The sequence below is a fragment of the Heterodontus francisci genome, chromosome 22, assembly GCF_036365525.1.
Source record: "Heterodontus francisci isolate sHetFra1 chromosome 22, sHetFra1.hap1, whole genome shotgun sequence".
NCBI classification, from domain to species: Eukaryota; Metazoa; Chordata; class Chondrichthyes; order Heterodontiformes; family Heterodontidae; genus Heterodontus; species Heterodontus francisci.
The window spans coordinates 73595541-73623190 of NC_090392.1; the positions used below are offsets into that span (position 1 = coordinate 73595541).

General features: G+C 42.4%; 1 protein-coding gene across 1 annotated transcript in view; it reads right to left on the reverse strand.

Annotated features, from left to right (window-relative positions):
* Nucleotides 1-27650, reverse strand: part of dscaml1 (Down syndrome cell adhesion molecule like 1) — a 504300-nt gene that overhangs the window by 16817 nt on the left and 459833 nt on the right. The window contains exons 25-27 of the mRNA XM_068054032.1: nt 8426-8614; nt 6542-6829; nt 455-610 (exon numbers count right to left, since the gene is read on the reverse strand). Coding sequence (XP_067910133.1) covers nt 455-610; nt 6542-6829; nt 8426-8614 — 633 coding nt within the window. The remainder of the gene's footprint in view (nt 1-454; nt 611-6541; nt 6830-8425; nt 8615-27650) is intronic.

Consider the following 27650-nt stretch of genomic DNA (forward strand, 5'->3'; position numbering starts at 1 on the left):
ATTCTCATTAAATTATGACCTGTTTTTTTTTTATTCAGCTCACTTATATATTCTATGCTTCATAATCTCCCCTACCCAGAAGGTACATTGACATGTACCTGCAGCCCTTCAGTAAATGTAACAGTTTACCAGACCTCCACAAGTGAGACTCGAAAGATGAGGAAACCTCAGTCATACTCAATATTCACACACATGGAGATTCCAGCAGAAGTCTCTGGATAGTAGTCAGGGATGGAACTTTTAACCCTTTCCCTAACAGAGAAGCACTGATGTCAATCCTTGGGTCCCTCCTGCTACCATGGACAAGATCCTTGACCATTGGAGCCTTCATGGTCTGTTTCACACCTTATTTTAATCAAATGAGCTATCAGGAGACTGCTCTGCAATCACCTCATGAATTATTACTTTGACCCGAGACTATCTTTGTCAACGTTTCCCAGCCATTCCCGCTCACCTCGCAGTCGCTTTAGGCGCTTTTCCTTCCGCTTCTTCCGGATAATAAACAGAAGTGCCACGGCAACCGTCGCCAGGATCACGGGACAAGCAATGGTAAACAATTTTTTCACGTCATCTCCCTCTCCTTGCATCGATTTGATTGGTGGGATAGTGCCTAAAGTATCAGAGCAAAAAAAAAATCAACTTCTGGATGATAAGACACACCTAGAAACAAATTCCGAGAGGGTTAGGAAGAGGTCATGAACTATAGTGATGATACTGAGATGGTTTGCAAGTGCCTTAGGCCTGAAATCAGATAACTGCATTTACTTCAGTGACTTTTAAATTATTAATAACATATACATTTTTTATTTATGGATGACATAAAATTGAAATGATTGCTCTCAGCAGACAAACTAACATCCCAAGTCAGTACCTGCGATGTGCTTGTTTATATTGGTACATAAATATTGAGGTGAAAAAGCAGTTAATGCTCCTGTGAAGCACCTTGGGATGTTTTACTACATTAAAGGCGCTATATAAATAGAAGTTGTTGTTAAGTAAAAACAGTTAACAAGTTGCACTCATATAATGCCTTTAACTCCAAAGAATGTCTCATAGGAAGGTGGTAGAAATCCGTAACTCCCTTTCCCTAAAAAAATGTATGATGCCAGGACAATCAGAGCTTTCAAGATGAGATTGATGGTTTTTTGTTAGGTAAAGTTATTAAGGGGTATGGAGTAAAAATGGGAAAATGGAGTTGAGGTGCAGATCAGCTTTGAACGAATTGAATAGTGGGGTAGGCCTGAGGGGCCGAATGGACTCCTTCTGTTCCTATGAATGGGTTAATCAGACAACCAAGAGGAGTTGTGTGACTGCCTGATACCATGATAGAATAGCTAGGTTTTGGAGATACCTTGAAAGGAGGGGAAGTAATAACAAGTTGGTGTAGTTTAAGAGTAGAATTTCAGACATAATTCTGAGAGTAGAGAGACAAGAGAGTAAAAAGAAAAAGAAATCTGGAAATACCCATTAGGTAGGTAACTATTTGAAAGAGTTTGGAGAGAGGGTGGAGTCTCTGCCAGATGTTAGCCCATTTTTCCCCTTTCACACATGCTGATGGTTTTGCTGTGTATTTGCTGCAGTCACTGATTTAGTTCTGAAACAAAGATGTTACTGAAATATTGCTGCTGACAGTTCTGTTGTTTGGAATATCTGATGTTCAAAGGTTAGCACATGGACACATTGGTGACACTAAAATTCTAAGCACAAGGGTCCCCCTTTATTTTGTAACACTCTTAAGAAACATCATGGAAAGTTTGTGCTGCTACTCTCCTTTTAACCCACGGTCCAATATTTGGTAAAATATACATTGATTTTGTTGAGTTTTGCTGACAATTTGCAGTTGGATTTCTGAGCTTTGCTTCCTTTTCACTTTCTTGTGTAAGTTGGTAGCTCTGGTGCCTGCTGTTTAAATGCTGATCTCCAGCACCCCACTGAAAGGTGTTTGGTGATTCTTTGAGACTAGCGCTTGAAGTGAATGGACTGATCAGAGGCGACAGGTGTCTCTCATGAATATTTAGCTATCAAAGCGGAGGAAATGGTTGCCTCCAATTGCCAAGATGAATCTAGGAGTAAATATCATGGCTTCGGGCAGGGCAGAAGACTTCGACCCACAAGAAAGGACTGTAGGCAGGGGGATGGAACAGAGGGAAAAGGCATGGCTACAGTGGGCACAGAATAGAAACCACACAGGGTATGACTATAGGATGAAGGCACACCACTATCTGCAATAATAGTATAGGCCCTTTGGAGGTGAAATTCATCTTTGCCAGTAGTGTGAAGTGACTCCATGGCAAATCGTCAGCCCAGTTTAAATGCCGCTGAATTTTCATTTCCATTTAGGTGAATGGACAACGGGTCACCAACTCGCTACAAGTCCATTTCACTCTCCTGCAATTTCACCCACTATGTCTTTAACTGCATAGGAGTATAGGTAGTTGTCACTGTTCCAAAATGGGCCATTCGACAAACATAAAGGGGGAAAGGGAATTCTTGCTAATTTTCCCATAGAATGTTGCCCACAGTTCACACTCTTGTTGGACTAATCTCTCAGATCAATGCTGTATTTCACACTGACATTATTTAAAGGAACAAACAGGGGAGACAGTGGACATCTCTTCAGGGTGACTACAGGTCAGCTAAATTGCAGTCCTTGCTAAGTGCTCACTGTTGAAGGATAATTTTAATGTTAACTGTGTCTTTTCTCTTTTATGTTTTTGTGACAAGTAAAATTTGGTCATTGGTCCTTTTCCTCATCCTTTTACCCTCTTCTTCTAGAGCGTACGACACAGAAACAGGCCATTTGGCCCATCTAGTCCCTGCTAGTGTTTATGCCCTGCATGAACCTCCTCCCTCCCCTCATCAGCTAACCTTATCATCTGTTCCTTTCTCTCTCATGTGTTTATCTAGTTTCCCTTTAAATGCATCGATGCTATTTGCCTCAACTACTCCTTGTAGCAGTGAGTTCCACATTCTAACCACTCTCTGGGTTAAGAGGTATCTCCTGAATTCTGGTTCGGATTTGTTAGTGACTTGTACATTTGAGGATCTTGATCGGGGAAGGTTTAGAGTTGGGAAAAAGGTATTTGCAGTCCGACATGTTCTGAGGCTCTGAAAACACCAACAGATGGGATGGCAGCTTCAGTTCTGCTGATCACCGAATTGAAGCACAGAGGAGGGCTTGCACTTTGCTGGAAACACTTCAAGTCTTATTACCGTATAAGCTAGCTATTTTCTCTCTTCTTCCACCTCCCACAAGTCTGCTCGATTAATGTGATAATAGTGCTAGGCAGGTAAAGGTCACTCTCTGCCTGCCCTGTCAGCTCGAAGCATGTCCTAGCTTGGCTGTCCAAGGAGATCTCCGGAGCTCCCAGGCTGAACAGCAGGAACCACTCAGCATTTGTTGCTCAAAGCTGGGGGACAGGTGTCATAATAACCGCCTGCTACTTCAAAACAGCATTTACAAGGCCTGACTCCAGGGCTCGCTTTGCAGGGGGAATGCATGAAAAAGTTCACTCTGCATGCGGCAGCAGATCACACAGAGATGGGGAGGCTTACTGAATTGGAATATCCAGCACAGCACACTCCTGATCAATGTATACCCAGTATACTGGGCTGTGTACACATCGGAGCTTTTGCTTCCTTGTATGCTGCACAGTGGCGCAGTGGTTAGCACCGCAGCCTCACAGCTCCAGCGACCCGGGTTCAGTTCTGGGTACTGCCTGTGCGGAGTTTGCAAGTTCTCCCTGTGTCTGCGTGGGTTTCCGCCGGGTGCTCCGGTTTCCTCCCACCTCCAAAAGATTTGCAGGTTGATAGGTAAACCGGCCATTGTAAATTGCCCCTAGTGTAGGTAAGTGGTAGGAGAATGGTGGGGATGTGGTAGAGAATATGGGCTTAATGCAGGGTTAGTATAAATGGGTGGTTGTTGGTCGGCACAGACTCGGTGGGCCGACGGGCCTGTTTCAGTGCTGTATCTCTAAATAAAAATAAATAAAATAAAATAATGGACAGGGTTCAAGGGGCAGTCAGGCTGAGGTCTCTCCTTGTGACTGTATCAAGTTGCACAACCCCCATCCCATTACTGCTGCTTAGCAACAAGGCTCAACAGGCAAGAAGGGGCTGGGACATTTCAACCCGTATTTTCTGCCTCTGTAAAGCAAAAACAACAAACAACTTTCCCTTTCATACGTCCCAAGGCACTTCACAGGAGCGCAATCAGACAAAATTGACACTCAGCCAAAGCAGGAGACGAGGACTAGGGGAAATAGATTGAAGGTTTTGGGCAAGAGATGCAGGAGGAATATGAGGAAGCACTTTTTACACAGCGGGCGGTAACGACTTGGAACTCGCTGCCCACAAGGGTGCTGGAAGTGGAGACAATCAATGATTTCAAGAGGAAGTTGCATGACTACTTGAGGGAAATACACTTGCAGGGCTATGGGGATTGAGCGGGGAGTGGGACTGACTGGATAGCTGTCTGGAGAGCCAGCATGGCCTCAATGAGCCAAATGGCCTCCTTCTGTGTTGTAAATGACTCTTTGACTCTGTGGACAGGTGACCAAAAGTTTGGTCAAATAGGTAAGTTTGAAGGAGGGGCCTAAAGGAGGTGTGAGAGACAGAGAGGTTTAGAGAGGGAATTCCAGTACTTAGACCAATGGTAGGGGGAAGGATTGCTTCCTTAGTGCTAGCCTAGATTTGGAACTCAAGTCCTGTACTGTGCTTGGCTTTTAAACCTCTTGACTCAGAGGTCAGTGCTATTAACTGAGCCAAGCAGAGCCACAGAACAATGTCTTTCTTTTAAAAAGCACACAAAAAGGAAGCCTGCCACTTTCAGAAACTATTTTCCAACGCACAAAAATGGACGTTTCCTTTGTGCCTACAGAGTGGGAGATGGACAAGAGGCCAAGGTTGAAGGAACGCAGAGTTCTTGGAGGGTTGGAGGGCTGGAGGACAGTCACCATTAAATCCTTCAACCAACATTCATTTGTTTTAAAAGCTGTCTGCGCTGGTGAAAAAATGACCAGTGGACACCCAAATGCTTGGCTTCAGTCAGCTGAAATTGGTTAATTGAGCCTCTAGGTGGAGCAGTAGTTTACATTAAGGCAGCAATGAGAGAAGTATTGTGTATTTAACCTCAGCTTCAGTTTATTACGAATTATATGGAATCCAGTGCACCAAAAACAGACCATTCAGCTCAACTAATCTATGCCAGCATTTATAATACACACTCTAATTGTCTCTTTTGACGCTACCCCCAGATCCATCTCGGCCCTTCTTTCTCTTGCGTGCATTGAGTCCCTCCTTAAATGTGTCAGTGTCCTCTGCTTCAAGCACTCCATATGGCAGGGAGTTTCATATTCTCACCACTTTCTGCATTAAAAAAACCTCCTAAATTCTGTATTCGAACATTGGCCATTTTATATTTATGTCCCTTCCCAATCATTGGTTTTCTACAACATTGATAACTGACTTCACACTGTTTGCGGCTCTTGCTCTGATCTCGAAAATTTCATTGACTGTGCTTCAAGTTTTCACCCCTCCCTTTGCCTTTACATTATCTCCTCCTATCTCTTCCCTTCCTGAATGCCCCTCTCTCTTGATTTCTATCTCTAGGGATGGGCTTTCCACTGACATCTATTATAAACCTACCAACTCCCAGCTCTATCTGGATTATACTTCTTCCCACCCTGCTTCCTGTAAGCCCTCCATTCCCTTCTCCCAGTTTCTCCATCTCGGTCATATCAGCCTAATGATTCCACCATGTTGAAAGGACAATCAAGAAAATGAACACTGTTGAGGCGTCGGAGTTCCTTGTTGTCAATTACTTTTTAATTTCCCAACTTTTTTCAACATTACTTTCCAGGCACTCTTCACAACAGAACAATAAAGGGTCTCGGACTGAGTAAAACTTACATAATTTACGTAGAATTTAAAAACACGCAGCTGATTAGACCGTTTCATAGTTATATCCATGAGCTAGGCTATGTAGTCCCAGCTGGTTTGCTAGCTCTGATGGTAGAAGATCAAATATCTGTCAGAGATGGGATAAGTTTAGATCCTACCCTGACTGACAAATGGGAGTAAGTTGTCCTTAGTGCAGCTCCACAACATGAACCAGTTGGACCAAATGGCCTTAATGGAACAAACGTGAAGCAGCTCGGGTCAACTTGGGAGAGTGTGGGGACAATGTTTAAGGAAGAGACATCTGGAAGTAGCAGCATTATGTGTTCCGAAGAAGGGTCACTGACCCGAAACGTTAACTCTGCTTCTCTTTCCACAGATGCTGCCAGACCTGCTGAGTGAATCCAGCATTTCTTGTTTTTGTTTCAGATTTCCAGCATCCGCAGTATTTTGCTTTTATTTATTATAGCATTATGCTTCTGTTGGACAATCTAAGAGTGTAACTGATGGCATCCAGGTCTCAGGTCACCCAGAACTTCTGCATGAAGAAACAGGTTTCTCAAGAAAACCACACTAAAATCTGCAGGTCAAAAATACCCCCACCAACACCTTGCCCCACCCCCGCACAAAAAGCCTTACTTACTTCCATCATAATCAAGTGTGGCAAAATGCGTGGTTTCATTGCCACACCCAGCGCTGTTGCAGGCTCTCATTTTCAACTCATACCAGGTGGCCTCACGCAGATCCTGCAGGAACACCTCATTGGATAAGTTGGTTTTCAAGGTAAGCCAAGGCCAGGTGCCTTTGGGACGGTAGTCCATGATGATGGCTCTGATGGGGCAGCCGCCGTTGTTCCATCCTTGGAGGTTGAGCCTGGCATGAGTAGAGTTAATGTGGGTAAAGAGATGCTGATCCTTGTTGAAAGCAGGTTCTAGAGCGTGAAGCCAAAAAGGAATGAAATAAGAGCTACATTGATCAATATTCCTAGCTTTCAGATTAATGCTTTAAGTATATACAGCTAAAGTCTTGTCATATGAAAGAATGATGTTAAAATCATTTGTTATAACAAACACCATCCACAAATCAATGCTGAGGCTGTATTTTAGTTACTGTAGACTCGGGAGCCAGGATAATTGACAAGTATTGCGACGCTGGATTTAGCAAATTTGTAAAAATGAAGGTTTGCCGTGATATTGAATTTGTCTCCTTTCCGTACATCTCCCAGTTGGCATCTTCCCATATTCCCAGATTTAAACACCAAGACAGACGGTCCCTAAACTTGGAAGCAGTCTGTTCCCTGTGATTGGCAGCCATCAGTCCATCCAAGAACAGCTGGGTGTCAGCCCGAGCACTGGGACATGAACAAGACTGAGTCAGCAGCATACTGCTGTCACTTGGAGGTACTAAACCCTAAGGACATAAACTCAACAGGACCTTTGTCAATCTGTACTAGAGGTCACTGAGAGGGTGCGAGCAAAATGCTCATTAATAACTGCCATTTCCAATGTTAAAATGCGGCATTTGAGATTCAAAAGCCACATGTTTTGGTCTGGGAAAAGCAATTTTGCACCTTAACTGATTTTTTCCCTCTCATTGACAGCCAGAGGCAAATATTTCATAGGTGGTGAAGTTGTTGGAAGACATTCTAGGCAATATAAAGTAAATGCTACAACTTTAGAAGGAATGCATACACAAATTTCTGAAGATGGCAGAATAATTTGATACAAGCTGTTAAAAAATTATACAGGGTACCTGGCTTTATAAATAGATACCTGGTGTGCATAAGCAAGGCAGTTTTGCTAAACCTTTATAAATCACTGGTCAGGTCTCAGCTAGAGTACTGCATCCAATTTGGCGCACTGCACTTCAGGAAGGCTGTCAAGGCTTCGGGGAGGGTGCACAGTTGATTTACCAGAAAGGTACCAGGGATAAGTGACCTCAGTTATGTGGGGAGACTAGAGAAGCTGGGATTGCCTCCTTAGAGAAGAGAAGGTTAAGGGAGATTTATTAGTGGTGTTCAAAATTCTGAAGGGTTTTAATAGGATAAATAAAGAGAAATTGTTTCCACTGTTGGGTGGATCTGTAACTAAAGGACACAGTTTTAAGATAATTTACAAAAGAACCTGTGGATAGAGGAAGAGAATTTCTTATTTTTTTAACAGTGATTTGTTGTGATCTGGAATGCACTGCCTGAAAGGGTGGTTGAAGCAGATTCAATAGTGACCAAAAGAGGGAATTGATGTGCTTAAAAAGGAAAGGCTTGCAGTACTGTGGGAAAATGAATGGGGGACTGGGACTAATTGGATAGCACTTTCAAAGTGGGCCAAATGGTCTATTCTATTCTATGCTCGAAAATTCTATGATTCTTCTATGATTTTAAAGTCTTTCCTCATAGTTATTAGTAGAGCAGCATATATTGTCTCAGGTCAGTTAGCATATATTTCTTGATCTAGAAAATATAATTTTCAATATTAGCTTTATTTCCACACTTTACATCCGAAAAAATTGTCCTTTTATCTCGACTCACCTCTACCATGAGTCTTGGCTTCAATAATCTCGCTGATACGCCCAGCTCCAACACTGTTCTTGGCAGCCAGTTTCACCTTGTACCAAGTACCACATTTGAGTTGGTCCAGTTTGAAAGAGCGCTCAGTGGGGTTGATGAAGACATCCTTCCATTCTTCACTGTTATCAACCGAATATTGCAACACAAAGCCTGACAGAAAAAAAAATAGAATTGATCGCTCGTTCGCTCTGCAACTTGAATCTCAAACTGAACCTTGAAATGTCAATCACCTTGAAGGTCAGCAAGATCTTGCTCAGGTTTATCACAGTAACTCTTTCATCAATAAGGGTCTCTTTGTTTAGAGAAGTTCCCAATGAAACCTAATGAAACTCCTTTGAAAGGTCATTTAAAAAAAATTCTTGGGATGTGAGCATCACTAGCAATGCTGATATTTATTGTCCATCCTCAAAAAGGTGGTGGTGGACCTTTTTGTTTTATTCATTCATGGGATGTGGGCATCGCTGGCAAGGCCAACTTTATTGCCAATCTCGATTATCCTTCAGAAGATGGTGGCGGACAGCTTTCTTGAATTGCTGCAGGCCATGTGGTATAGGTACACCCAAAGTGCTGTTTGGGAGGCAGTTCCAGGATTTTGACCCAGCAACAGTCAAGGAACGGAGATATAGTTCCAAGTCAGGATGTTGTGTGACTTGGAGGGGAATTTGCAGGTGGTGGTGTCTCCATCTTGTTTCTGATCCATTGCAATCTGTGAGGTGAAGGTGCTCCCACAGCACTGTTAGGTAGGGAGTTCCAGGATTTTGACCGATCCCATCCCATCCCATCCCATCACATCACATCCCATCACAAAAACAGATTCTCTGGTCATTCTTGCTTGTGGGAGCTTGCTGTGTGCAAATTGGCTGCTGTGTTTCTTAGATTACAACAGCGACTGCACTTCAAAAGTACTTCATGGGCTGTAAAGCACTTTGGAATGTATGATGGTTGTCAAAGGTGCTATATAAATGCAAGTCTTTTCTTCACTTTCCCAAGTACTACTTGGCAGATAACACCCATGCAATTGTACCTCAGCATGACCAGCACCATCAGGAGAGCAGATAAAGGTGATGGAATTTGGCAGGGAAAACACTATCAAGGCACCACCTCTTTATTAAAAAAGATTACTCTCAATGATGACAAAATTAGAAGAAAACATTAAGATAAGAAACATATGTGAAGGGACCAAGCACAGCATAGCACTAAAATTGCCAAGAGGAAAAGAACAGTTGATGTCAATCAGAATATAGACAAAGGGTGAGTTGGAAAGAGAGAGCTACAAAATGGAGGCTGGCAACTATCCCAGGACAATGGGACATCATGGGGATCTGTAAGGTTGGTAATACCCCAGGAGATCTAATCAGAACTATCACTGATTTAAATTAACATTGGCAATTTAAAGCTTTTGTTCATCTAGATAGGCAGATAAACAGTAGGTTACTCACATCACATAATTATAGCTACACATGTCCTTTGTCAACATGTATAATGGAGTATTAAGAAGTCAAAGAAACATTGATGTGTAATATTTCTGGAACGGGGGAGGGTGATAATTCACTAATAATTACATTTTATACTTTGATAGACGGGCGAAATGTTGGTTGGGCTTAAGCGACATTGATGGGAGATCCTAAAGGGGGCGCTGTTTGGCATCTTTTGATGTCCACAGTGAAGCTACCTGACATATTTCAGCAATCTACTGACAACCCATTTTTTGCCACCTTTACATCAAATAATTTGAAAACGTTTAGAAACGTGTATGTTTGCCGGTTGTCAGCAGCAAAAATAAAGTCGGAGAACCCTGAAACCCTGAGTTTTCGAACATTAATGTACCGACCAGCAAACTCCCAGGCTCAATCTTTGCTTTGTGCCAGGTTAGATCAACCTGGACAGAACCTGGATACTTTAAGAATCCATCTCTCAATGCACAAAACCTGGAGCTATCCTTTGTGCATACAGCCAGCCAAAAACAACACAATCAAATGGGACACTACAGCAGGTTTCAGCAACCCTGAGATGGAAAAATAAGGAAAGGAAAAAGGGAAGGAAGAAAGGAGGGAGGGAGGAAGGAAGGAAGAACTGTACAAGTGTGGACATAGGGTGAGTGCAGTGCCGGTCTATAGCTGTGATCCTGCATCCCATGGGATGAGTAACTTACTGCTTAGGTTCACTCAAGTAGCTAGAGAACAACTGTTAGGAATAGATTTGCAGCCAAGTAAGATTTGGGAAATGGCAAATTTGGACAGGAGAGTAAAGAAAAGGCTCTTGTCCCTCAAACAGTTAACGTCATAGTTGCCAGCAGATCATTTTACAAGCTGTAACTCTGACTGTGCGGCAGGAACAAAAACAATTTTTCTCATAATATGTTCAGTTATTTTGAACATAATGATACTGGAAATTGCATTTCATTTTACCACATAGAGTGTGTGCTCTTGGTAAGGGTGAGGGAGGGGGTTGGGGGTTCTCAATGTGTCGTAGATCTCTGCGCATCGTTCCTGATGATGTTCATCTCTCTCGCTCTGTGCCAAAGATAAGACAGATGGGAGAAAGGTGAAGATTGGAGCGAAGATAACATTTAAATAAAACAGGCAAAATAATGAATTTCATCTACATTGATATGCATGGAACCAGGCCTTCGATATTTGTTGGTGTTAAACAATAGTACCCTCACATGCAGCAGACAGACACACTCTTTCTCATCTGAAAAAGATTATATTTGCATTGGAAATCAGCTGTTCTCTACAGGCAAGTTTCAGGGAAAGACTGCAGCTGCATAGGCTGTTGCTATGCCAGCTGAAAGTAGCACTAAGGGAAGAAAGGTCCTGATTTAACACAGTCCAATAATGCACTATTTATCTGGATGAATCCCTATATGAGCTGAACTCAGACGCAAAACTTTACAGTGTCCCAATTGTGGACCTACCTTTGGTTAGATGCCAGGCCTCTGCAAGTCAGTGGACTTTTAAAGGTCTGCCACGATTCCTTGATTACAATAGTGACTACTAGATTTGAAAGTACTGATGTGAGATTTTTTTATTAGCTTTTATAGCCAACACGTCCTCTGTTCTACCAAAAGCAACCTAAATACATTACTGCAATGGGCCCTTTTAAAGGGGCAAGGGAGGTTCTTGGCACTATAGAGGGGAAGGCAAATGAGAAGACTTTTAGAGCAGGTGATTTGTTATGACTGAATACCAACATTTAGACTAACTCCAGGACTTGTTGCTCAAGAAAAGATATATTTTGGTAACAAAGTTATTTTCTGAAATTCTGAATTTTCGAGAAGGTGACCAAACAGGTGGATGAGGGTAAAGCAGTGGATGTGGTGTATATGGATTTCAGTAAGGCGTTTGATAAGGTTCCCCACGGTAGGCTATTGCAGAAAATACGGAAGTATGGGGTTGAAGGTGATTTAGAGCTTTGGATCAGAAATTGGCTAGCTGAAAGAAGACAGAGGGTGGTGGTTGATGGCAAATGTTCATCCTGGAGTTTAGTTACTAGTGGTGTACCGCAAGGATCTGTTTTGGGGCCACTGCTGTTTGTCATTTTTATAAATGACCTGGAAGAGGGTGTAGAAGGGTGGGTTAGTAAATTTGCGGATGACACTAAGGTCGGTGGAGTTGTGGATAGTGCCGAAGGATGTTGTAGGGTACAGAGGGACATAGATAAGCTGCAGAGCTGGGCTGAGAGATGGCAAATGGAGTTTAATGCGGAAAAGTGTGAGGTGACTCACTTTGGAAGGAGTAACAGGAATGCAGAATACTGGGCTAATGGGAAGATTCTTGGTAGTGTAGATGAACAGAGAGATCTTGGTGTCCAGGTACATAAATCCCTGAAGGTTGCTACCCAGGTTAATAGGGCTGTTAAGAAGGCATATAGTGTGTTAACTTTTATTAGTAGGGGGATCGAGTTTCGGAGCCACGAGGTCACGCTGCAGCTGTACAAAACTCTGGTGAGACCGCACCTGGAGTATTGCGTGCAGTTCTGGTCACCGCATTATAGGAAGGATGTGGAAGCTTTGGAAAGGGTGCAGAGGAGATTTACTAGGATGTTGCCTGGTATGGAGGGAAGGTCTTACGAGGGAAGGCTGAGGGACTTGAGGTTGTTTTCGTTGGAGAGAAGGAGGAGGAGAGGTGACTTAATAGAGACATATAAGATAATCAGAGGGTTAGATAGGGTGGATAGTGAGAGTCTTTTTCCTCGGATGGTGATGGCAAACACGAGGGGACATAGCTTTAAGTTGAGGGGTGATAGATATAGGACAGATGTCAGAGGTAGTTTCTTTACTCAGAGAGTAGTCGGGGCGTGGTACGCCCTGCCTGCAGCAGTAGTAGACTCGCCAACTTTAAGGGCATTTAAGTGGTCATTGGATAGACATATGGATGAAAATGGAATAGTGTAGGTCAGATGGTTTCACAGGTCGGCGCAACATCGAGGGCTGAAGGGCCTGTACTGCGCTGTAATGTTCTAATTCTAATTCTAAAGGGATAAGGCGTCATAAGTGGGACTACAATTAGCCTCAGTATCTCTGACTGGGCTGTTTGGTGAAATTACTTCAATGTCCACCTCCCAATGTTCTGAATAAGGGTTGTTGCCATGCTCTCAACTATAATGCAATTGGAGTAGAGCTAAATAATGTCCAATCTTGGGCTACCATAATGAAAAGAAGAGTCACATTTATCGAAATACGTCTGAAATGGAGCAAAGTGCTTCATTGTACAATGAACTAAAGCAAGCATTGCAGTAAATGGTCAGTCCAGCTCCATTTGATGATATTGGTTAAGGGAGGAAGCCTTATCTCCATCTCTCTCTCTTTCTTTAAGACCTTCCTCAAAACGTACCTCTTTGATCAAGTGTTTGGTTACTTGTCCTAATGTCTCCAACTTTGGCTCAGTGTCACATTGCTGTCTGATTTACAAACCTGTAAAGTGCTTTGGGATGTTTTACTATGGTAAATGTGCTATCTAAATGCAAATTACTGTTGAGTGTTGGTTGTGACATTAGTCAAGATCCTGAGAGGACTTCCTGCTCTTTACAAATGGGCCATGAGATTTTTTAGTCTGAACAACCAGAACAGGTAGATGCACAGCATCCATCCAAAATAGTAGACAGAGCCTTAGTTCAGCACCTTGTCTGAAGGACAGCACCACTAACAATACAGCACTCAAAAATAACTGGCATTTATATCACACTTTTTGCGCAGTAAAACATCCCAAGGCACTTCACAGGAGTATAATCAGACAGAAATTGACACCAAGCCAAAAAAGGAAACTTTAGGTCAGGTGACCAAACATTTGGTCAAGGAGGTAGCGTCTTAAAGTGGGAGTGAAAGTGAAGAGATTTGAGAAGGGAATTTCAGAGCTTATAGCCTAGATGGCTGATGGCACCACTGCCAATGGTGGGGCAAAGGAAGTCGTTCTCTCAGTACTAGCCTAGATTTAGAACTCATGTTCTGTAATAGTCTTGAGCCCTCAGAGGTCAGACTGCTCCAACTGAGCTGAGCAGAGCCACTGAATGATGCATTTATTAAAAAAGCACACAAAACTGGAACCTGTCACTTTAAGAATCCATCTCTCAATGCACAAAACCTGGAGCTATCCTTTGTGCATACAGCTAGCCAAAAACAACACAATCATATTCAAATGTATTGCTATTCAACCACACAACGGGATTCATTGCTTTTGGTGGCTTTCTCGTGTGAGAGCTGCTCTGAATTCAATTCTATTCAAATTCCCCATTCAGTGAGAGTTGATGGCTAAACGTTACAGTCTGCAGCCGTGGTGATTACAATCTGAATGGGAAGTAACAAGATTTCGGAATTTTCAAAAGACTTCAGTGTGCTAAGAGCTCACAGTTCATACTACCATTATTCATCTATTAATGGCAAGTGAAAATTAAAAATAACTCTTCCAGTAAACAAACAAATGGTAATTTTAAAAAAACAGAAGAATGCTGGAAATACACAGCAGGTCAGTCAACAATCTGAGAAAAGGAAAAGACTTGTTAATATTTTGAGTGGAGACCCTATTTAGAACAGATGAAGACTGGGCAAAGATGTCTGCACTTGAAACATCTGTTTCATTGTTTTCATTGCAATTGACCTGCTGTGCATTTTCTGAGTTTTTTGATTTACAATTTTCCCTTTAGTGGAATATACTCCTTTGAAAACACTCCTTAAAATGTATCGCAGATGTCCTAAAGTCTCTTTTGGTTCGTTGGCAAATTTTGTTTGATAATTGTTTCTGTGATAATATTTTACTGCGGTAAAGGCACTATATAAATGCAAGTTGATGTTGTTGTTAAATAGGATATATTGTTCAAATTCCAATGAGAAGTGAGAGCTCCTCACTGATAACTGGCTTGCATAATCCTCATGAGGCCATCAAGAATGGAATCCCCAGTTTGTACTGGGTCTGGTTTCTGGGAAGACAGAAGAAAGGACAGCCCGGGTGTCTGTTCCTGAACTCTATCTAGTGATCCACGATGGGCAGTGGACATAGGGCGATGATGGAATTGTGCTCGTTTGTGACGCCCTATGTGGTCCAATGGCCAAACAATGCTCAACTGCGTCAGCTCACACATAAGGAATGCCCCCTTGGACAAGGAACTGCTGAAGCTCATGGGAAAATAACACAGTAAAAGAAAGAATTGCATTTATGTAGCGCCTTATACAGCCACTGGATATCCCAAAGTGCTTTACAGCCAATGAAGTACTTTTGTAGGGTAGGCATTGTTGTAATGTAGTCAATCCTGCAGCCAATTTGCATACAGTAAGCTCCCACAAACAGCAATGTGCTAATGACAAGACAATTTGTTTTTATTATCTTGATTGAGGGATAAATATTGGCCAGGACACCAGGGAGAACTCCCCTGTTCTTCTTCAAAATAGATCCATAGGCTCTTTTACGTCCATCTGAGAGGACAGATATGCCCTTGGTTTAATGTCTCATCTGAAAGACGGCACCACCAACAGTGCAGCACTCCCTCAGTACTGCACTGGAGTATCAACCTTCATCTTTGTGCTCAGGTCCTGGAGTGGAACTAGAACCCACAACCTTCTGACTCGGAGACAATAATTGAACCAAAACTAACACGCAGCTACAGCAAGTAATTAAGAAGGAAAATGGTATGTTGGCCTGTATTACAAGAGGATTTGAGTATAGCAGTAAATTGTCTTACTACAACTATAAAGAGCCTTGGTGAGACCGCACCTGGAATAGTGTTTGCAGTTTTGGTCTCCTTACCTAAGGAAAAATATACTTGCCATAGAGGGAGTGCAATGAAGGTTCACCAAACTAATTCCTGGGATGGAGGGATTGTCTTAAGAGGAAAGATTAAATAGACTGGGCCTTTATTCTCTGGAGTTTAGAAGAATGAGAAGTTATCTCATTCAAACATACAAAATTCTTACAGGGCCCAGGGTTAATGCAGGAAGGATGTTTCCCCTGGCTTGGGAATCTTGAACCAGGGGACACAGTCTCAGAATAAGGGGCAGGCCATTTAGGACTGAAATGAGAAGGAATTTCTTCACTCAGAGAGTGGTGAATCTTTGGAATTCTCTCCCCCAGAGGGCTGCGGAGGCTCAGTCATTGATTACGTTCAAACTAAGAGCGATAGATTTCTACATATTAAAAACAGCAAAGGATATGGGTATAGTGCAGGAAAATGGTATTGAAGTAGAAGATCAGCCATGATCTCATTGAATGGCAGGACTGGCTTAAAGGGCTGAATGGCCTATTCCTGCTCCTATTTCTTATGTTCTTATGACACAGCAAGACAAACCAACTGCAGTTCATGAAGGTGCAATTCATGAAGGGGAGGCAATTGAAAAACAGTGTATATTTTGTACCATGAATTGAGTTACATTTTAATTTCCTTAATGAAAAAAATTACTGCCTCTACAACTTAATCCAGATGTTCTGTGATTGACTCTTTAAGGTACTTGCGTTCTTACACTTGCAGTGTTGAAGGAATCACTAAATATGTATAAACAGACAATAAAATTGAGTTTTTACATTCCATAAATCGGATCACAGAATTTTAATACTTTGTGAATCAATAAAACCTGGAGATGATTTGTCATCCAGTTTTGCTCTGAGATACAATCCTTGCTCTCAATAGCTTCAGACGCATTCAAACAAAGCTTAAGGTTTCATCAGTTGCACCAATAGCGAATACCTCGCCATCCAGTCCACACATTGTACATGCACTTCTGATAGAACACATCTCTGGGCAAGTTCCTGATTTCGGAAAATCCTCATGGGTTCCAGATTGGCTGACTAGGTCCTTACAGATGCAACTAATCAGTACCATGTGGGATTGTCAGTCCTGATCTACATAGTAATTGGAGTCCAGATATATGTCACCAAGTGCTATTCCTCACTTGTGCAGCATGAAACAATATTTATGGCCCTCCAACCCTTTCATTTAATAGGGATCTATTATACATACACTAGCAAGGCAGAAAGAATATAGGTAAGACATGAGCCTGTTTTGATATTAACCATAGTTGACTGTTGAAAAGGAATCTGGTGATTAATAAACATATTTGAGGCCTGGGTTACAGGCCTATCTAAGTTAGTCTCTTATGTTGCTCAATGACAAACAGCATATGCATAAGATGGCCCCTATCATTCTTTCCGTCTGCCTAATTCCTCCCCCAGGTTATCCAGTGATGTTCTTATTCCAACAGGTCTAATAAAGCACATCACAATTAAGGCAGATAGATCTACCTGTGGTTGAACACTGCTCGCTGCAGACACAACCAAGATAGGTAGCTGCTCTGACCGGTGTATGTTTGAGTGCATAGGGTGTGTTTTCAATAACTCAGTGTAACTGTACTCATCCCTCAATGTGATGATCTTTAGACAGGGTAGGGCACAAACAAAATCGTGCATTTGTTTTGGTGTATAGATTACCTTTGATCCCCCTTAGCTTCTACAGCCCTAGAAAACAAGCCCATGACCTCTTGACTGTGACATGAATGCTATACTCAGCTACACTTACATTCTGCAGTTCTCACAGGCTATTTCTCTTCTGTTCATTTTCCAGTAAAATACAAGGCAAAACAGCGATAGATAATTCCAGTTGATCTGGAAACTATAATGTCAGTGAACTGCACAAAATCAGTTTGTATTCCCCTGAGTATAGAAGATTGAGGAGTGATGTGATCTAGGTGTTTAAAATGTTACAAAGAATTTGATAGGGGAGATATGGGGAATCTATTTCCAATGGTGAGGCAGTCAAGTACAAGGGGACATAATCTTAAAATTAGAGTCACATCATTCAAGCATGAAATCAGGATTCACTTTTTCACACAAAGTTTTTTGTTAGATAAGGGTATCAAGGGATAAAGAGTGCAGGCAAGAAAATGCATTTAAGATGCAGATTAATCGCGGTGCAGGCTGTACAGGCTGAAAGGTCTACTCCTGTTCCTATGTAAAGACTATTCCTAATGTAACAATGTTACTGATCAGTACAATTAAATATAAATTTCCAATCACATTCGCACTGAATGGGACCCCATTCTGGAGCCAGTCTGTGTCCTAGTAGCTTGCTTGCTCGTTACCCCATACTCCAGCTGAGTTCCCTAAGTGTCAGGAACACTAAGGTTTAAGCAGGGCTCAATTCATTCCACAGCAGTGTGAAGAGTAACAGTAGTAATTGCATTGAATAGCCTTGTCATTTAATTATAGGCACAAGAAACACAAGAACACAAGGAATAAAGCAGGAGGCGATCATATGGCCCATCGAGCCTGCTCCGCCATTCAATACAATCATGGTTGATCCAGGCAACTCCAGGTAAAAAGTATTCAGGCACTGTGCTGATGAATTATAGAGCATCAATAAGCCAAAATGCTTCCCATTCATTTCCAACTGTGTTACATCAATATCTTACATCTGCACTCATTTCCTACCTGCAAAACCTTACATATTGTTGTCACATTTTTGTGACACTTTTGTGTCAATCTTTTCCGTTGTAAATTTCCAAGTTTATTATGGAAACTGTCCACATAAACTTTCACATTGTAATTATCCTTGCCATGATAGCTGCTCAGCCTTATGCCACTTGTTACAGCTGATCCACTGAGCCTATCCCATGTTGCATTACACTTCCTAACCCCACACATCCCCTAATGCTCCCACCCATGAATAGCTAAGCAATTTCAAAAGAGAAAAAAATAAGTTAATTCAGGGAAAAGAATTGTAGGAAATTTCTTGCTAACTATCCAAAGGCAATAAGATCAAATTCCAGGGGACTACCCAATGTGGGGGAGATTGTGGAGGGTGGGGCTAGATATTAACATACAGAAACCAGATGAGGAGCAGTTAAAATGGAGTGGGAGATTTACTGACCCCTTTCCAAGGGTTTTCATTGGATTTTCAGCAAATTAAGGTTAGTGAAGTGGGAGCACGTCTAAGGAATTTCCCATCTATTCCTCTTACCATGTAAGAAGACCAAATGTGTACACAGTTTTCTAAATAGGCCCAACGAATATCTTGCATAAGGACATTATAGCAGTCCTTGTCATTTATCAGATTGCCCTAGTAATATGTCCCAATACTCTTAGTCTTTATCATAGCCTCATGGCACTGATCATCAACCTTTAGAGACTAATACACTACAACACCTAAATTCCCTTCCCGCTCAATAGACTTTAGTAAGGGCCCTGCATGACTGGTGTTGGCACTACCCAAAACGTTTATTGACATTAAATGTCATCTGCCAGATATGAGCCCATTCCATCTTATGTCGAGATCAGGATTTTAAGACCAGTGCAAATCTTGTGCTACTGACAGTTCACTCAATGCCTTCATCCAGATCATTAATAGTTAGTGAACAGCAATGAGTCTAACACAGTAGCTCTACAAGACTCCACTAGTAACCAGTTTCCAGACACAATCACTGCCCCTAATAACAACCTTCTTCCCAGGGGAATACAGACAATTCCTTATCTACCCCAGGATCTGTCTTTTTTGTAGATTAGCCTATTGTGTGGAGCCTCATTGAAAGCTTTTTGAAAATCCAAATATACCATGTCGATAGGGCTGCCTTCATCCCAGAGTTGTCAGCTCTAGTTGGACATATTCCTAGTGTTGTCATCACATGACTTCATGCCTTCACCCATTCTTCCTCCAAACTCACGCCATTGGTCGGTCAACATGCCCATCCACACAGTGTTCCGCCTTCCCACACCAATTGAAAAGCAAATAGACTCATTACCGGATTGGATGATTCTCGGCTGTCAGTCAAACAGCCATTGCTTTGCCATGTCTGATTTTTTTTTTATAACTAATAAACAAAAGTGGAGACTAGTCTTTAATTCCTGGAGACTCCAGGGCAATCCTGTAGGGTTGGCAATCCTACTTCATCCACTAACCTAGCAAACGTCTCAAAAGATTCAACTAAGTTGGTGAGACACAACCTTCTTTTCCTTGAGGAGCTTCTATTCTCCAACTAACTCTACTTTTCAAGCGGATTTGAAATGTAATGCAGGTGCTCCACGTAGGGATATTTGCATTGAATTTACAACCACTTTCAGCATAAAAAAATTTGGTCACAAATATCCGAGTGTACCAAAGACTTTCTGATTCCTGCTCTCCTCAGCTCACGTCATGTGCTGCCAAATTGACTTGAGCTTCCATCATTAGTCCTCTGGGCAGCTCCCTTGCTTTCACACAAAGCAGCGGCTGTAGTTATCGATTGATTAGGTTTAGTCTATGAAAAGAGATCCTTATTTAACTAACTCCAGTGGGAGCTCTCTGAAATGTTCAGCTTTGTACTGGATTACCAGAGTACTAGGGGAAAAAAATGTGCCTTACATTTTACAGGGTATTCATCAAACAGCAAACAAGCACACTTACAGCAAGGTCATAAACTCCTTCAGCAAAGGAAATTACGACAGAACCATCCTTATAATTTTGTCTATTATGTGGCACCTTGTCAAATATCTTTTTGAAACTCCCAAATATACTATATCGACCGGGCTACCTTCATCCACCAACTGGAGAATTTGGAGGCTTTTTTTTTTCAGCCAGCTTATAAGCAGGTGGTGGGGAAAGTGTTACCCTCTTCCAGGCCTGTGGTGCCAGTGCCGCTTTTCCTGCCCCTCCTCCTGCTGGGTGCCTGAGATACAGGCACACGATGGGCCGAATGGTCTCCTTCTATGATGAACCATTTGATGATACACCTATAGTGGCATGAGTGCCACCATTTTTAGTTAAACCAGGGCACCTGCCCCAACCTTGGAATCTCTGGTAGGGGTAAAGGGCAGACAACCTTGGCAGGCATAGCTCGCTGCACTTACGTCAGGGATATCAATGCCTTGTGTTTATGTCCCCCGTTTATCCATTTCCAGTGCAAATCTGATGATATATTACAAACTGATGTAAACGTTACATTTTATTAGCACATCATGTTACCGCCCATTCACTTCAATAGGTGGAAGATGGTAGGCTGGCGAGTGAGGAAACACAATTATGAACCCCAGCCTCTTCCAACCTGTTGCAGCCACAGCTATTTTGAACTGTAACTGTTTTGGGAGCGTTAAGGTGCTAGGCTAACAACCCAGAAGCAGTGAGTTCAAATCCCACTAGAGCAAGCTGCGAAATTGAATCTTAGACATTTGCTAATTTTAGGGGCTGGCACCAGAAAAAAAACAGCCATGAAAGATTGCTGATCATCAGAAAAACCAATTGATTCACTAACGCTCTTCAGAGAAGGAAGCCCATCAGCTTTACTCGGTCTGAACTATACGTGACTCCACTCCTGTACAATGCGGCCAACTCGCTGATGCCCTCTGTAAAGTCGGCCCTGTTGTAATCAATAGCTACAAAGTACAACAAGAATAAAATTGGGAGGACCTATTGGCAATGATCTGAGTGTCACATCAGGATGACAAGAGACAATCGCAGTCCCATCAATCTCTTGTTGTATTGATTCGTGAGAAGTGGGCATCGTTGCCAAGGCTGCCATTTGTTGCCCGATTCCAGCTGCCCTTGTCTAGTCCACTTCACTAACAACTAGGGGCTGGTGCCTGAGTGGGGAGAGATTTCAAGTAAATGGAAAGGTTGCTTGCTTGCCTCCATGAATAAAATAAGGTCTGCGTTTTTATTATACCAAACCGTTAAACAGAGTGAAAATACGCTTGGCACTAAATCAGGTAAAGACCGTTGGCCCAAATAAGCCAAGGAAGAGCGCCAGTACTTTACTGTTTAGTCATTTTCTTCATAGCCTGTGGGCAGCCCTGTGGCATAAACTTCCAGACTATCCTCTGGTTTCTCATAACAAAAATTACGTGCATACTTGGTTCAGGAAGATGCACTGAATAGAGACAGAAAGGGTATTCATGCCTCTAAGCAATCCCAGCGCATGTTGTTGGAAATTCACAACAAAAATATTATAGAGAAGAGGAATCCTGACCTCCAACTGCTACATCTCTCTGCATTAACTCCTCATTGGCCTAATTTTCCAGTCTGAATATCATGAAAGGCACTATATATATGCGATTCTTTCTTTTAATGGGTGTGTCCTCCTCCCCATCCGATTTTCCTGCATTCATTCCAAGCAGGTGAGCAGGGATGTCTGAAGCATAACTCAGGTCTGACCTGGCGTTAAACAATAAACTTTCAATTGGCCTCCTTAGCTTTTCTGCATTAATTTCTAATGATTGGCCTTAATAAGCACAAGTCGACCTTTTGTGAAATATTTTGCCAATGTTCATTCATCCCTATCTGGAAGGGTTGAAATATTCTGTGATCTGCTGAAAGAAATTACCAAATCCCTAATTTTAACTTGGGGTGAGATGAGCACGAGACTGGCATGGAGAGCGTTAAACTCGGCCTGGCACACCAACCTGATACCCTCATTTAAATAGACCAGACCCAACTTCTGCCCCTCACCAAGTGACAAGGATATTAGGTCGACGAGTGGTAATACAGCAAGGGTGGCAGGAGGCTGCAGCCTAGGACCTGGAACAGCGCATCCCTGCCAAGAAGGAAGGGTTGAGGGGGAGCGGGGATGGGGGGCGTGGGGGGGGGGGGTGGGGGGGTGGGGAGTTGCTTTGGAGGTAGGTGGCTGCAGAAAAAGGGAGAGAAATCCAGGGCCTAGGTTTTCTTATGGAGGCCCAGAGGAAAAAAGTTCAATAAATTCCTTTTCAGCCGTCACTGGAGCCTTGAGCTCCTTTGCACCAATGCTCCTGGCAGGTCTGGTACCGGGTGCTAAACGCAATAGCCCAAGTTAAAATATAGCCAGAGTCTAAATGACATCAACAGGTTGCGTCTTCTGAATTTCAACCAGGCCCTAGCTTGCCTGCTGCAAGGGCTTCTCTGACTGGTTAGAAAACATACATTAAAATGCCAAGCCGTGCAAGTTCACCAAGGATCAGGTGAATGCCACACTATCAGAATTCAAATGTCCAGCCTGTCCCATTTTCATTGGGCGCTGGGGATTAAAATCAGGGCTCAATAATCTATTGGACATTTCCAACAGCTCTTCACTCACATTTTTTTTTAAATTGATGAAATGACCTTCCTTCAATCATAAGGTCAGAAGTGGGGATGTTCGCTGATGATTGCACAATGTTCAGCACCACTCGTTACTCCTCAGATACTGAAGCAGTCCGTGTAGAAATGCAGCAAGACTTGGACAATATCCAGGCTTGGGCTGATAAGTGGCAAGTAACATTCGCGCCACACAAGTGCCAGGCAATGATCATCTCCAACAAGAGAGAATCTAACCATCTGCCCTTGACATTCAATGGCATTACCATCACTGAATCCCCCACTATCAACATCCTAGGGGGCTACCATTGACCAGAAACTGAACTGGAGTAGCCATATAAATACCGTGGCTACAAGAGCAGGTTAGAAGCTAGGAATCCTGCGGTGAGTAACTCACCTCCTGACTCCCCAAAGCCTGTCCACCATCAACAAGGCACAAGTCAGGAGTGTGATGGAATACTCTCCACTTGCCTGGATGGGTGCAGCTCCAACAACATTCAAGAAGCTCAACACCATCCAGGACAAAGTAGCCTGCTTGATTGGCACCCCATCTACAAACATTCACTCCCTCCACCACCGACGCACAGTGGCAGCAGTGTGTACCATCTACAACATGCACTGCAGCAATGCACCAAGGCTCCTTAGACAGCACCTTCCAAACCCACGACCTCTACCAACTAGAGGGACTAAGGCAGCAAATGCATGGGAACACCACCACCTGCAAGTTCCCCTCCAAGTCACACGCCATCCTGACTTGGAACTATATCGCCATTCCTTCACTGTCACTGGGTCAAAATCCGAGAACTCCCTTCCTAACAGCACTGTGGGTGTAACTACCCCACATGGACTGCAGCGGTTCAAGAAGGCAGCTCACCACCACCTTCTCAAGAGCAATTAGGGATGGGCAACAAATGCTGGCTTGGCCAGCGACGCCCACATCCCATGAATGAATAAAAAAACATAACTAAAACCAATTGAACTCTTCACAGGTGGGTTCTGCACTTGATTTACAGAATGTAACACATTTTAATTGACTTCATGGACATAAATATGACAAGGCAAACGTAAACAGAGGATAAGACTGCATTGGAGATATCTTTGTCAAACCTTGGCATAGTTTTTCTTTGTTCTGAAAGGATTAATATCCAAGGAATCATGTGACGATTTCTTCACATACCGTGCAGTGGCCTGAATGGAGATGAAGGCACTTTCTGGGTTTTTTTTGCATGCACGGTTTTTAATATCAGTAATCCAATTAAGGGAAAAGTTTATCATCAAGGCAAATTTGAGAGAGAAGGGATTTTAGTGATGGGTGTAGGTAATTAATTGTGTGTTCGTAATTAATTGCTGGGATGGTCTCTCCACTTTGCTGTCCTTGCTGCTGTGTATCACCAGCTGTTTGCTGGTCTATGTATTAAAAAGGCAGTAATGTTATTACCACACAGGAAATTACTGCTGAATGGGTTTTCTTCTAATTCACGACTAGAGGATTAATAAAGAAAGGTTTACGCTTGGCAAACCACCTTCAGAGTTGAGAAGTATTCAAGCAGATTTGAGCACACTTGCTTTTCCTGCTTCAGGGCCAACTCCTGTCCCCTAAGGCCAGAAATGGATTGGCGAAGGCAGGGGGAGAATGGATCGTGGCTCCAGTTTGGAGGTTTGTGCTTATTGAATATGAGAATGAACCAGAAACTCAAAAAGCTATGAGAGACACAGGAACAAGCTCAGAAATGGAATTCTGTTTTATTTGGCTTCATAGCTTTAACCTGGCTTGTCAGGAGGGAATCCTATGGGATGGGGCGGAATGCCAATTTTGCACCCTGCCTGATATTGCCATCTGTGGTCCATGTAGTTTTCTCTCTCATTCCAAGAGTTAGGGAGCGGTGGTAGTTTATGAGGCACCGACATATTTGATGGTCATAGCATACTCCATTTTTGAGAATCAAAATACAAATATTTACATTAAAATCTCTCACATATAAATCATGTCCTTTTTTTCCAAAACCTTGAAACTTCCTCACCTACACGTGAAAGCAATGTTACCTCACAACCCTTTGTATGTCCTTTTCTCTCAATTACATTTGTTACATTACTCTGAGTCACCTGACTGCCATGCACCCATATTTAGGCATAAACCACTAGTGACCAACCATAAGAGGTGATCTGATTGAGGTGTTTAAAATGTTAAAAGGATTCGGTAGGATAGATATAGAGAAACTAAATCCTCTTGTGAAGGAATCACAAACAAGGGAACTTCACCTTAAAAGTAGAGCTGGATCATCTAGGAAGAAAGCAGGAAGCATTTTTTCACACAAAGGATGGTAGAAATTTGGAACCGTGTGGATACTGGGACAATCGGAGATTTCAAGACTGAGATTGATCGATTTTTGTTAGGTAAGGGTATCAAGGGATATGGAGCCAAGGTGGGTAAATGGAGTTGACGGACAGATCAGCCATGATCTCCCTGAATGGCAGAACAGGTTCGAGGGGCTGGCTAGCCTCCTCCTGTCTCTTTGTTTCCAGATGAGATTGCTACTCATTGAGCAATAGCTGACACTCAGGTGCCGCCTGTCCCAAGCAGGATGATGTTAAATAATGGAAAGCAATCTCCCAACTGGTTTTTGTGAATTCGCAATTCTTTTCTCAAGCCATGGAGAACTGATATTTCAGACTTACCCCTCTAATGCCATTAGCTACAAATGCCACAGATGGAATCCTGCCATCCTGCATCCAGTTCACTTCTGGATCATGATAGGAAGTTGTCTAGCCAGGAAAATTCAATGCAGGGCTGGTTCTGAATTTTGCTTTCTCTGTCACCTCTTGATTGGCATCCATCACAGTAAAGGAATGACAACCAATAACATTTACAATGGAGCTCCTTGGCGATAGCCCCTCAGCTAATGTTGGCTAAGTAACTTCCCACTGAGAAGGGGAATGTGGAAAGACACTGCGTTAAAGTGGTAGCAGTCCCTTTAATTCAATCACACCCTAAAGGAGTTTTTAAAAAACTGCATCAAGAATCATGTCCCCAGCCCAATGTGGCACAAGAGCTTTGATTCTGTTTGATCTCTGGACAGACACCTTGGGTGGAAGAGCCAGACCACATTCAAACATAACTATACTCTGTGATTTACTCAGCTGTATGTAAGACTGGCAATTATTTTTGTATTGGCTGACAGTTATTGAAATCCAAGGAGACCCATCCAAGGTTTGGGGAGTATTTCATTAGGATGAACTGTTCAAACCTTGCAGTTGGCTTGCAACTGTCAGGGAGATAAGTCAGGTCATTCAGTTGGTAAGGCTTTAAGAACAAAAGAATAACTGTGTATGTCACGGTTATTTATAAAGTAGCAGCTTAGCACAGAGAATCCAAACAAAGAAGCTGGTTTATTTTAATATCTCCTGCAAACATTATATTACCACTATTTATTTGATTGTTCAATAAATTTGCTTCATAATTAGCCTGAAGCAAAATCTGGTGTTGTGATGGTTTGCCACTCTCTGAGAAAGATCCTGTGGAACACAAGATAGATCCAGTCACCAAAGGGAATTTGAAGGAAAGGCTTTCTGTTCATGATGCTGGGCATGTAACCAAAACATACCCACATGTCAGGACCAGTGAGGAGTTCAGAACTCACTTGAAGTACTGTTGTTGAAATATTTAGGATTAAAAACGGCAGAAAAGACCCCAACACATTAACACATTAATCATCACAAAGAACAAAAAGAACCAGAGACCCATCCACTAAAAGATTTCATTAAGCTCCCCTCCCCCACTTCTCCCCACATTTTTTCTTGCTTTCTCTTCTGAAGGATTTGAAAGTACTTCTCCTTTAAGACCCTCACATACAACCATCTACAGCCTCTGAGTGAAGCCTGTATAGCGTATGGGGGCCTGCACTGAAAATCTCCAGAAACCGTATCTAAGTTACTGCACACGGAAATCACCTTCCGAGCAATATTCTTGCCAGCGAATGGATCAGAAGATTTCCCAGCCGCAAGATTAGAGCAAATAGAACCATTTTGTTAAAGATTATATCGACACAGAATGTACAAGTCCAGAATAATTCTTCTTCTATTTAGAATTGCAATTGCTAAATAGAACAGGAATTGTAACAACCAAGAAGAGATCACAAATTGTTCAACAGCATGTCTGCATCCACCTGGGTTTATGTGAGGAAATGAGATTATTAAACAGAAGACAGCGATAATTGATGTTTTCAAGATTACGGAAGGGATTGACATTGCTGAACAATCACTATGGCAAAGACTTCAAGTAGCAGGGGTATGAGTTGGAAGAGTAGTCAAGCAGAATTCTTTTCACACAAAGGCAATATGTGGCTATCAGGAAAGGTTTTGAGAGAGAGAAGTATTTGAGGGCTAAGGTGAAAAAATGGGCAGGGGTTGGTCTATCAAAAAGGTTTGTTCGGTCTAAGGGCCTTTTCCTCAATAAAAATCTTCATGTTCTTATTTAACGGCTTACAAGGGAAACTGTTATGTAATAGTGTACAGTACCCAAGGTTTACTATCTCAGCTCCTGTGAACAATGCGTATTTAGCAAAACTAAATACAAATCTTAATGAACCAAGAAATTCCATTAAAGACATGAAGGGCTGGATTTTCCTGCTTTTTAAAAATTCATTCATGGGATGTGGGCGTCGCTGGCTATGCCAGCATTTATTGCCCATCC